Raw genomic sequence first — 13,515 nt, forward strand, 5'->3', positions numbered from 1 at the left:
AACAAAAAAAACCAAAATATGCTAAAAGCATCATCAGGTCAATCAACATCAGTGTGAAAAGTAAACACATTCAGAAAAGTGAGAAAACTAATGCAAGAGAGGTGGCGGAAAAAAAAGGGAATGTGATGAGTTCTTGACACCTCATTGTTTCTCTTCCCATTGATGCTGCTTGACCTGCTGAATGTTTCTAGCATTTTCTGTTTTTATTTTAGGTTCTCAGCATATGCTGGTTTTGCCCACAATCCAAAACCAGTTAATTAGATTTATAAAATGATTAAAAGACCATTTTAAAATAGAGCATTTCACTAGTACATTAATTTTCTAATATTTAAAGCAACAGAAACCTCAAAAAATTACTGCATACAACATACTTGTGGGGAATGTAAAACATGTGGTTCCTCAGAATTTACATTCATCTTGCATGATCCAGTATCCCCTTGATCCAAAGTCACATCATCGCAATCAATATAACATACTCCTTTCTCAAAGCACCTCCGCTTTCGAATCTGCAAAATTATATATTAAAAAAAAAGAGACCATTTGGTACCAGCTTCAACATACTTCATTTTACGACAACGGGAGGTGGAAAGAGCGTGAATTGCTGGAAACATTTCACTGATATATTTTTTAGAAAAATGTATGCTTAAAACTGAAATGCAAACCAGAGATTAAATCTCAAAGATTCTCATTTTCCAGTAGTTTTGTTTTTAGTTTAACATAGAAGATCTTACACAGTTCAGAAGTGAGCAACTTGAAAACACTATGAAAATTCAGTAAACAGACATTTTCTACTGTGAAAAAGCAGATTTAAAACATTGAAGAAAATCTGTTCTAATTATAAGATTCTACAAAGTGCATGGGTTTGGCAGTTCAACACGAACCTCAGCTCAATTTAAGAGCCCTCATCTAGATGTCTACTATACTTATATCTAGACTTGATATTACTCCATTCAAGTATTCTCTGTTCGTTTACTCTCCATAAGCATTCTATAATGCTGCCTCCATTTCTCAACTCCCATCATGTTCCATTCACTTTTTTCCCCAGATTTCTGCTGACGCTAGCTATGGTAAATCATGCTTCCATGTTAAAATTCTCCCATTGTTTTCAAGTCCCTACTCTTTTTAACTCTAATCTCCTCCAGCCCTGTATCCTCCCAAGATCTCTACATTCTCTAATCTTGCATGCTTGAAAATTCCCAAAGAAAATCACTACGTTCTGAATATTCAAATTGTGAATTCCCTCACAATATCTTCTCTTTCCTCCTTTTAAATCATCTCCCAATATATGTTCAGTTGGGTTGGTGTCAATTCTTTGATTAAAAATACTCCAGAGAAGTTAGCCAAGACCCTCTGCAATCCCACCTCAACCTATTAAAAGTTAGTATATAAAAAATTGTTGCTGCAGTCACATTATAGTATATATGTTTGAGATTTTATTAAGATGATTGAACTGCTGGACTACAGTTTCACCTTTCAGTTAAAAACCAATAACATTATCTAAAACTTTTCTGTGTCTTTACTGATTTCATTAACTTGGCCAGAAGGAGCGAAGATGTTTGGCTATACAAGTTGCAATACAAGCGGCTGAATGACTTCTGAGGTTGTACTCAATTAATTTCTTTTACTTGAAAAGTTAATCATCTACTTTAACCTACTGACTGGCTTTCTCAATTTATTCTCACAAGATCAAAATGCCAGAACCCTTAAACTCCAAAAGACACTCTTATTTCTAACCCAGCATCATGCTAAATATTCTCAAAAATTTGTTATTTTCTGATCATTATCATATATTCCAAGAATTCTGTTGCATTACGTAGTAGGAATAGAAGCCAGAATGGATCCATCACGTCAATCTAATTAGTGGAAAGCTAGCAATTTACTAAGTCATACAAATAATAGTATGAGAACAAAAAAGGATAATACCTTTGGATCATTTACAGGCATACGCATTCGCTTTTTCTCTGACTGAAAATCATCATCACTCTTATTTAAAGCTGCTTTCATCATGGTATGCAGTTTGGAGGACAATGTATTCCTTGGACTATATGCAGCATCTGGAAAAACAGAAAAAAAACATTGATTGTTTATATGCATTACATTAACAGTTTGATTACCTATATATTAACAAAACATGAACAAGGTGGTATAGAATTTGTTGATTAACGACTTTAAAATACCAAGCTTACAGAGCTAAAGGCACAAGCAGCTGTACATCACAATGATCTGAGAGGATATGGCCCACAAACAGACAAGCTATTACAAAAGAAATACAAGCAACTGAACTGCATTACAAAACTTTGGTAAACCAAGTGAAATATATAAAATCAACATTTGTGTGGGAAATAATTTCCAATATCAGTGAGAATCATATTTAAGAATAACTGTCACTAGTAATAATTAGTTAGTGTAATATATCAAAATTCATATTGGGCAATTTGCTTACTGAAGAATGTTATTCAAACAACAAGAATTCCACTTAAAATATTTATATTTTCCTATATGCTCAGCAATAAGCACTGATATAATATTAAGGTATTAACAAGTCTATTGTGGCTTCCTACAACAGTGCTTCATCATCCATTACCAAACTTCAACAGGGTACAATAGAATCTCCCAACTCAAGGTGTAGATAGCAAAGTACACAAATGAAGGCCAGTGCTGTTCATCTTATTTCATTTCTGTAATCTAGTACTACTAAATCCTATTATTTAGTCTCTGTTTACTCTGCCTGTGCTTGAAACCAAATGCATTTTATGGGCCTTGATCACTTTATCCCAACTGATCAAAATCTAGCAGCTCCCAAACAACTGCTTCTGTTGGGAACTTGGACCCCACAGTAATGTCTTCCATACCAAAATAAAAAAAACAGAATACAGTATACCAAACCAGCTCATCACTGTACCTCAGCAAATGTAGCATGAGGAAGACAGAAATGGGTGACAGATGAAGTTGTATGAGGGAGTAACAATTAGCAAAGACACAAACTGGAGTCAGAGTGATAGAAAATACAAAATATTTCTTGTACTGTATTTATGAACATTTTAAAGCAGTCAGTGACAAACAGAGTATCTCTGCAAATTTACAAGTGACACCACTGTAGTGGGCTGAATCTCAAAATGATCAGTCAGAGAACAGGAAGGAGATAGACAGCCTAGTGGTGTGGTATCATAATAACAATCTTTCCCCCTGTACTCAAAAAGATCAAGGTAACACATCTAAACGACTAGCGTCCTATCACACTCACCTCAATAATAAGCAAATACTTTGACAGGCTGGTCAAGGACTACATCTGCAGCAGGCTACCAGCCACACTGGACACCCTACAATTCACCTACTGACACAACAAACTGACAGATGACGCAACAGCCACAGTTCTACACATCGTCCTTACACACCTGGATAGGAGGGATGCTAGTGTGAGGATGCTGTTCTTGGACTACAGTACAGCATTCAACACCATAATTCCCTCCAGGCTTGACAAGAAGCTCAGAGACCTCAGCCTTCACCCTGCCTTGTGCAGCTGGATCCTGGACTTCCTGTCAAATCGCTGGCAGGTGGTAAGAGTGGGCTCCCTCACCTCTGCCCTTCAACACAGGAGCCTCCCAGGGCTGTGTCCTAAGCCCCTCCTTTACTCTCCGTACACCCATGACTGTGCCGCTACCCACAGCTCCAATCTGCTAATTAACTTTGCAGATGATACTACATTGATTGGCCTTATCTCAAATAATAATGAGGCAGCCTACAGAAGAAGTCATCACCCTGACACAGGGGTGTCAAGAAAACAACCTCTCCCTAATGTTGCCAAAACAAATGAGCTGGTTATGGTCTACAGGAGGAACAGAGGCAAGCTCACCCCTATCGTCATCAATGGATCTGGGGTTGAAAGGGTGAATAGTTTCTAGTTCCTCGGTTTACACATCACCGAGGACCTCACTTGATCTGTACATACTGGCTGTGTGATGAAAAAAGCACAACTGTGCCTCATTCACCTCAGACAGTTGATGAAATTCAGCATGAGTCCTCAAATCCCAAGGACTTTCTACAGGGGCACAACCGAGAGCATCCTGACTGGCTGTATCACTGCCTGGTATGGGAACTGTACTTTCCTCAGTCGCAGGTGTGGACAGCCCAGTGCATCTGTGGATGTAAACTTCCCACTATTCAGGACATTTACAGCAACAGGTGTGTAAAAAAGGCCCAAAGGAAAATTGGGGATCTGAGTCACGCCAACCACAAACTGTTCCAGCTGTTACCATACAGGAAACTGTACCACAGCATTAAAGCCAGGACCAGCAGGCTCCGGGACAGCTTCTTCCACCAGGCCATCAGACTGATTAATTTATGCTGACAATTGAATTTCTAAACTATATTGACTGTTCCATTGTACATCTTATTGTACATACTATAATTTGCACATTGCACATTCAGATGGAGATGTAGCATAAAGATTTTTACTCATGTATGTGAAGGATGCAAGAAATAAATTCAATTCAATTCAAATCTGTCAACAAAACAAAAAAGCGGCCACTGACTTCAGAAAAGGGGTACAATGAGCACATTTATATGAATGGTGCTGAGGTCAGGAGGGTTGAGAACTTCAAGTTCTTAGGAGGGAACCTGACTTGCTCCAACCATGTAGATACGAAGCAAGCACACTGGCGCCTCTACTTTCTCAGAAAGCTAAAGGAATTTGCCATGTCCCCTACCATTTTTTTTTTAAATCAGCACATGCTTCACAGCTTGCTATAGCAACTGCTCTATCCAAGACCGTCATAAATTGCAGAAGGTTGTGGACATAGCTCAACATATCACAAAAATCAGTCTCTCCTCCATGGCTCTGTCTACAGTTCTCACTACCTTGGTAAAGTAACATAATCCAAGACACCCACCCACCTTGGACATTCTCTCTTCTCCCTCCTCACATACCATGAAGTTCAAGGCTTCTAACCCACTAATGTAAGACTATTAAATGGTCCCCTGTTACCATAAGATGGACTTTAAAGCTCAATCTTTGTTGTGGCCTTTGTTCTGCACTTTTACAGTATTTACAGCACTGTCTGTAACTCTAACATTCAGTTTATTTACTTACTTGGTGACACAGCACAGAGTAGGTCCTTCCAGCCACACTGCCCAAGCAACCCCACAACTCCAATTAATCCTAAACTAACCATGGAACAATTTACAATAACCAATCATCCTACCTGGTACGACTTTGGACTGTGTGAGGAAACCAGAGCACCAGGAGAAAAACTCACAAATTCCACAGGGAGGACATACAGAGAATCTTTATGGAACAGCACCAGAAATGAACTCCAAAACACCCTGAGCTGTAATAGTGTCGCACTAACCGCTACATTACTGTGGGACCCTCTGCATTCTGTTATTGCTTTTCCTTTCAATGCACTGATGTGATGAAATTATCTGTATAGATGGCTTGCAAAACAGTTTTTCCAGTGTACTTGTACATGTGACAATAATAATCCAATATCAATATCAACTTCTAGATTTCCTCCTTTAAACATACTTGCATTGATGCCAAAAGTTGATAATTTTAATTGCTCACCAATGTCAATTCCTTCCAGGCAGTACACACTTCCTAAAACTCAAAGGTTAAATTGATATTTCATAATTTGTCACCATTATCATCAATTTTATAATAAGGAAGGTTTATCTGCTTGTCATGCTGGAGTTTCACCACCAGATGTCATTGTGGTAAAATCCAGAATCAGATTGCAATTTTTTTCGCTAATAACCTACAAATATATGAACATTTAAATAATATTCCACTTTCATTCTGTCAGGCCTGAAGTCACCCTTATGCTACTTCATCCATTCTCCTTTACTCAACATTCTTTTTTTTGCAAATTCATAATAATTGTGCCATTAGTTTCTTGGGAAACCACACTACATAACATTGGCTTCATTGATGCTCAAAGATTTCTAACATTTCATTTTTACTGCCTTGATATTATTTAATTTTTGTTCAATTTGTTTATTTTTCATATTAATACCATATTTTATTCATTCCATCGCCTGTCAGTTCTCTTATATGTTTTAGTTCCAATCTAATAGCTTTATTTAATTTTATGGTTCTATTAATTGTTAGTTGCAACATGTTAATTTCATAGCTATATCATTAACCATTCTGGACCTAACAAATAGCCTAGCCTAATCTTAATATTATTATTTAATTGCTCCAATAATATTTATTTCAGTAGCTCTTTCTCACACGACCACGTCAAGAATATTAGAACTTGTACAATCATTGGGCAACTTCTTAATTTATTTGGTTTCTTTGTACAAAGCATTTACTTCACTCTTATCCTATTCCCAAATTTATCTATAGCCCTTCACCACAGAGTCAATGCAGACTGAAGTCATGAAAGGATGTGTTGTCACAAAACTCTTTTCATACGTTCATGTCATACCTCTCCTCAATTTAACAAGCTCTCTGCTGGAGTGAAGCTGATCTACAGGACAAGTGAAAAAACTACTGAAACTTTATCACCTCTACTCCAGAACCAAGATAACAACAACTGCAGACAACAAGTCACAAAACTTACATACATGCACATTGGGGAACCCAGTTCTAAAGTGAATCGTGCAAAGATATGGTCCCTAGTCCCAAACAGCGAGAAAACCAAGGTCCATAACCAAACCACACTTGTACAAACATCATCAAGAATCAAGACTGGTCAACATGGAACACTTCCCATACACTAGAAGTCACCAATCAGCAGGGGTGCAGTGCTAGCCGGAGCGTGTCCTGCACATCTTTAAGAAAAAAGCCAAAATAAACAAGCTAATTAATTAGGTGCTGCCCAGGGTGATTTGAGTATCTCAGAAACTGCTGATCTCCTGGGATTTTTATGCACAACAGACTCTGGAGTTTACAAAGAATGGTGCCAAAAACAAAAATAAATCCAGCGAGTGGCTGTTCTGTGAGCGAAAACATCTTGTTAAATCAACTCGCTGGATTTTTTTTTTGGTTTTTAGCACCATTCTTTGCCCATCACTGCACTGCAACCCTGCCCATCAGTGATACCAAGCATCAATAATGAAACCCATCTGTATCCACTACTCAAAAGCATTTCAGGATGTATACAATCCTCTGACATTAACTTGTACCTTTGAACCTTTGAAACAGAAGGGCCATCTGAGGAAAACGAAGCCAAGCTTGCAACCTACAGTGAGGCAGTGATCCATAGCATCCTAGAGATTTCTGAGAGATGGCCAACATACAATAGGCACCTCATAGCACCAGAGTAATACCACCAACTCAGGATCTGCAACATCCTTCACACTTTTAACATTTTCTTTCACCCAAGCTGACCGAATGGGTAAGGAGATAACAGATGAAATTTGACACAAGTCTGAAATAATTCACGATGGCAAAAATAAAGGAAGACAATAGAGACTAAATGCTATAATTCTAAAGGTCTTGTAGGAACAAAAACTAGATATTTTTGTGCACACACACTTGAAAGTAGAAAAGCATACTGAAAGAATGAGTAATAAAGCACATGGGGTCCTGGAATTCATAAATAGAGCCAAAGAAAACCAAAGCAGAGAGTCCATCTTGAACGGTACAAAACACTGGTTACGCCAGTAACTAGGAGTACTGTCCATTTCTGGTTGCCCACTTTAGGAAGAACGTGACGATCCTAGAGGAAGGCACAGTAAAGATTTACTGGAGCTACCATAGACTTGATTAACCATACAGGGTTTCCTTTTGTGCCTTAATAATTCTATGATTTCTTTTGATTCATTTCAGTAACTCCTCCTTCCAGAGTCACAATCCTTCTTACTCTTCAGATGTCACATGTTTAAAACTTTAAATATAGCTTCATAGTAATGTATACAATACCACAGGAGTTTGAAAATACTGTGGGAAATGAAAAACAATACCTCATGGAATGGCTGCATTTATACTTTAATCCCAATGGAAAAGCTTCATATCAAGAACCTGTAATTTCCTGGTTTCCAGTCCTTGTACTGGTCTCCAACTCTTAACACGCCAAACTTTTGAATTCTCAGGTGCCTCCTTGTGACTCCACAATTCCCACATCTCTGAAATTCTTTATTACTTTTATTCTAAACATAAGAAATTCAGCAAATACTGGAAATCTTGAGCAACACACACAAGATTCTGCCCTCTTCGTTTCTAGTCCTGATGAAGGGTCTCAGCCCGAAAAGTCAGCTGTTCATTTCCCTCCAGAGATGCTGCCTGATTTGTTCCTCCAGCATTTTGTGTGTGTTATTTTTATTCCAATAGCTTGAGTAATCTTTCATACTGAGATAGGGAAATCCAAGCAAAATGAATCTAAAAGGATTTAGAAATGAATTAAATGGCTTAAAAATCTTGAGTTAGTACTAGGCCCATTTGGACAGACACCAAGCAGAAAAAAATATTTATAAATATGCTTCATATAAATAGCTATACAAGACAGCTCACCAGTACCTTGATTTAAACTTGAGGGTTTTTCATTTTCTGCAGCAGTTGAGCTGACCTGTCCTGCCACTGCTGTTGGATCAGGAGGTATTTTCGTTCCGTGACAGACACAGAAACAGACAAGTGGGCTTTCTTGTTTCTTACAATCATTGAAACAATTTCCTTTTCCAGTTTTCTCTACAAAACAAATCATTCATTACAGTACTTATAGGATCAACAGTTATCTTGCAAATTTGTTACCCAATACTAGGAATGTCACAACTTTGTACAGTATGAGAAAGAAATTGAACAAAATGGTCAATTGTCCTATTGCAGCTTTGTTATAAGTTTAAGACCATAAAGCACAGGAGCAGAATTGGGCCACTTGACTCTGCTTTTCCATTCCGTTGCATCATGGTTGATCCATTTTCCCCCTCAACCTCATTCTCCAGCCTTCTCTCCGTAACCTTTGATGCCCTGACTAAGAACCTATCAACCGCCACCTTAAATATAGCCAATCACTTGGCCTTCACCCCCATCTGTGGCAACAAATTCCAAAGGTTCACCACCCACTGGCTAAAGAAATTCCTACTTACCTCTGTTCTAAATGGAAGTCCCTCTATTCTGAGGCTGTGCCCTTGGGTTCAATATTCACCCCAAGTAGGAAACATTCTCTCCATATCCACTATTCAATATTCAACAGATTTTAATGAGACCCCCCCCCCCATTCTTCTAAACTCCAGTGACTACAGGCCCAGAGCCATCAAACTCTCCTCATACATTAACCCTTTCAATCCTGGGATCATTCTCATGACCCTCCCCTGGAACCTCTCCAATGCCAACGCACCTTTTCGTAGGTAAGGAGACCCAAACCTTCTCAGAATACTCCAAGTGCAGTCTGACCAATACCTTATAAAGCCTCAGCATATAATCCTTGCTTTTATACTCTAGTCCTCTTAAAATGAATGCTAACATTGCATTATCCTTCCTTACAACCAATTCAACCTGCAAGTTAACCTTTAGGGAATTCTGCATGAGGGCTCCCAATTCCCTTTGCACCTCTAATTTCTAAATTTTCTCCCCTTTAAAAAAAAAATTGTCTACACTTTTATTCCTTCTACCAAAGTGCATGACCATACACTTCACTACACTATATTCCAGCTGCCACTTCTTTGCCCATTCTCCTAATCTGTCTCAAGCCCTTTTGCAAACTCCCTGCTTCACCACCTGCCCCTCCACCTACCTTTGTATCATATAATATAAACCATATAACAGCATGGAAACAGGACATCTCAGCCCTTCTAGTCCGTGCCAAACGCTTACTCTCACCTAGTCCTACCGACCTGCACTCAGCCCATAACCCTTCATTCCTTTCCTGTCCATAAAGCTATCCAATTTTACTTTAAATGACAATATCGAACCTGCCTCTACCACTTCTGCTGGAAGCTCGTTCCACACAGCTACCACTCTATGAGTGAAGAAGTTCCCCTCATGTTACCCCTAAACTTTTGCCCTTTAACTCTCAACTCATGTCCTCTTGTTTGAATCTCTCCTACTCTCAACGGAAAAAGCCTATCCACGTCAACTCTATCAATCCTCCTCATAATTTTAAATACCTCTAATAAGTCCACCCTCAACCTTCTACGCTCCAAAGAATGAAGACCCAACTTGTTCAACCTTTCTCTGTAACTTAGGTGCTGAAATCCAGGTAACATTCTAGTAAATCTTCTCTGTACTCTCTCTATTTTGTTGACATATTTCCTATAATTCAGTGACCAGAACTGTACACAATACTCCAAATTTGGCCTTACCAATGCCTTGTACAATTTCAACATTACATCCCAACTCCTATACTCATTGCTCTGATTTATAAAGGCCGGCATACCAAAAGCTTTCTTCACCACCCTATCCACATGAGATTCCACCTTCAGGGAACTATGCACCACTATTCCTAGATCCCTCTGTTCTACTGCATTCTTCAGTGCCCTACCATTTACCATGTATGTCCTACTTTGATTAGTCCTACCAAAATGTAGACCTCACATTTATCAGCATTAAACTCCATCTGCCATCTTTCAGCCCACTCTTCTAACTGGCCTAAATCTCTCTGCCAGCTTCGAAAACCTAATTCATTATCCACAACTCCACCTATCTTAGTATCGTCTGCATACTTACTCATCCAATTTACCACCCCATCATCCAGATCATTAATATATATGACAAACAACATTGGACCCTGTACAGATCCCTGAGGCACACCACTAGACACCGTCCTCCAATCTGACACACAGTTATCTACCACTACTCTCTGGCATCTCCCATATAGCCACTGCTGAATCCATTTCACTACTTCAATATTAATACCTAACGACTGAACCTTCCTAACTAACCTTCCGTGTGGAACCTTGTCAAAGGCCTTACTGAAGTCCATATAGACAACATCCGCCACTTTACCCTCGTCAACTTTCCTAGTAACCTCTTCAAAAAATTTAGTAAGATCTGTCAAACATGACCTTCCATGCACAAATCCATGTTGACTGTTCCTAATCAGACCCTGTCTATCCAGATAATTATATATACCATCTCTAAGAATACTTTCCATCAATTTACCCGCCACTGACGTCAAACTCACAGGCCGATAATTGCTAGGTTTACTCTTAGAACCCTTTTTAAACAATGGAACAACATGAGCAATATGCCAATCCTCCGGCACCATCCCCGTTTTTAATGACATTTCAAATATTTCTGTCAGAGCCCCTGCTATTTCTACACTAACTTCCCTCAAGGTCCTAGGGAATATCCTGTCAGGACCTGGAGACTTATCCACTTTTATATTCCTTAAAAGCGCCAGTACTTCCTCTTCTTTAATTATCATAGTTTCCATAACTTCCCTACCTATTTCCCTTACCTTACATAATTCAATATCCTTCTCCTTAGTGAATACCGAAGAAAAGAAATTGTTCAAAATCTCCCCCATCTCTTTTGGTTCCACACATAGCTGTCCACTCTGATTTTCTAAGGGACCAATTTTATCCCTCACTACCCTTTTGCTATTAATATAACTGTAGAAATCCTTTGGATTTATTTTCACCCTACTTGCCAAAGCAACCTTGTATCTTCTTTTAGCTTTTCTAATTTCTTTCTTAAGATTCTTTTTACATTCTTTATATTCCTCGAGCACCTCATTTACTCCACGCTGCCTATTTATTGTAGATATCTCTCTTTTTCCGAACCAAGTTTCCAATATCCCTTGAAAACCATGGCTCTCTCAAAGTTTTAACCTTTCCTGTCAACCTAACAAGAACATAAAGATTCTGTACCCTCAAAATTTCACCTTTAAATGACCTCCATTTCTCTATCACATCCTTCCCATAAAACAATTTGTCCCAATCCACTCCTTCTAAATCCTTTTGCATCTCCTCAAAGTTAGCCTTTCTCCAATCAAAAATCTCAACCCTGGGTCCAGACCTATCCTTCTCCATAATTATAATGAAACTAATGGCATTGTGATCACTGGACCCGAAGTGCTCCCCAGCACATACCTCCATCACCTGACCTATCTCATTCCCGAGGAGATCCAACACTGCCCCTTCTCTATGTATTGCTGTAAAAAACTATCCTGCACACATTTTACAAACTCCAAACCATCCAGCCCTTTTACAGTATGGGCTTCCCAGTCTATGTGTGGAAAATTAAAATCTCCCACAATCACAACCTTGTGCTTACTACAAATATCTGCTATCTCCTTACAAATTTGTTCCTCCAATTCTCGCTCCCCATTAGGTGGTATATAATACACCCCTATAAGTGTTACTACACCTTTCCCATTCCTCAATTCCAGCCAAATAGCCTCCCTAGACAAGCCCTCTAATCTGTCCTGCCAGAGCACCACTGTAATATTTTCTCTGACAAGCAATGCAACACCTCCCCCCTTGTCCCTCCAATTCTATCACACCTGAAGCAACAAAATCCAGGAATATTTAGTTGCCAATCACACCCTTCCTGCAACCATGTTTCACTAATAGCTACAACATCATACTTCCAGGTATCAATCCATGCTCTAAACTCATCCACCTTTCTTACAATGCTCCTAGCATTAAAATAAATACATTTAAGAAATTTTCCACCTCTTACTCTGTTTATCACTGACGGTGTAAACAACTTTACTATTTTCTTTTTCTTCCTTCTCCCCTACATCTGTTCCTACACTCTGGTTCCCCTCCCCGCTTGTATCTAGTTTAAATCCACAGGAGCCTCTCTAGCAAACCTACCTGCAAGAATATTTGTCCCCCTCCAGTTCGGATGTAAACCATCCCGCCGGAACAGGTCCCACCTTCCCTGGAAAACTGCCCAATTATCTATAAATTTGAAGCTCTCCCTCATGTACCATGTTTTCAGCCACGTGTTGATCTATGCTATCTTATTATTTCTAAACCCGCCTGCACATGGCACTGGTAGCAATCCTGAGATTGCTATCCTGGAGGTCCTGTCCTTTAACTTGGCGCCTAACTCCCAAACTCACCTTTCAGGAACTCCTCATTCTTCCTACCGACGTCATTGGTCCCTACATGGACCACGACATCCGGCTGCTCACCCTCCCTCTTGAGAATACCGAGAACTCGATCCAAGATATCGCTGACCTTGGCACCAGGGAGGCAACGGACCATCCGGGATTCTCGATCTCTTCCACAGAACCTCTTATCTGTCCCCCTAACTATCAAATCCCCTATCACTACTGCTCTCCTCTTTTCCCTCCTTCCCTTCTGAGCTGAGGGTCCCGTCTCGGTGCCAGAGACGCCACCACTGCAACTTGTCCCTGGTAGGTCGTCCCCATGAACAGTATCCAAAATGATATACTTATAATTGGTGGGAACGGTCACAGGGGTGCTCTGCTCATTCTGTCTATTCCCCTTCCCTCTCCTGACAGTCACCCAGCTACCTGTCTCCTGACTCTTAGGGGTGACTATCTCCCTGTAAATCCTGCTTATTTCTGCCTCTGCCTCCCGAATGATCCGAAGTTCATCCAGCTCCAGCTCCCTAACTCAGTTTGTGAGGAGCTGCAGCTGGATGCACCTTTTATAGGT

General features: G+C 39.6%; 1 protein-coding gene across 1 annotated transcript in view; it reads right to left on the reverse strand.

The window, feature by feature from the left end:
• The window catches only part of brip1 (BRCA1 interacting helicase 1), a 295,612-nt gene that overhangs the window by 275,693 nt on the left and 6,404 nt on the right, over window positions 1-13,515 (reverse strand). Inside the window, exons 4-6 of the mRNA XM_072243257.1 lie at window positions 8,462-8,629; window positions 1,924-2,054; window positions 372-506 (exon numbers count right to left, since the gene is read on the reverse strand). Of these exons, the coding sequence (XP_072099358.1) occupies window positions 372-506; window positions 1,924-2,054; window positions 8,462-8,629 (434 nt within the window). The remainder of the gene's footprint in view (window positions 1-371; window positions 507-1,923; window positions 2,055-8,461; window positions 8,630-13,515) is intronic.

This window comes from Mobula birostris, chromosome 25 (assembly GCF_030028105.1).
Source record: "Mobula birostris isolate sMobBir1 chromosome 25, sMobBir1.hap1, whole genome shotgun sequence".
In the NCBI taxonomy this organism is placed as follows: domain Eukaryota; kingdom Metazoa; phylum Chordata; class Chondrichthyes; order Myliobatiformes; family Myliobatidae; genus Mobula; species Mobula birostris.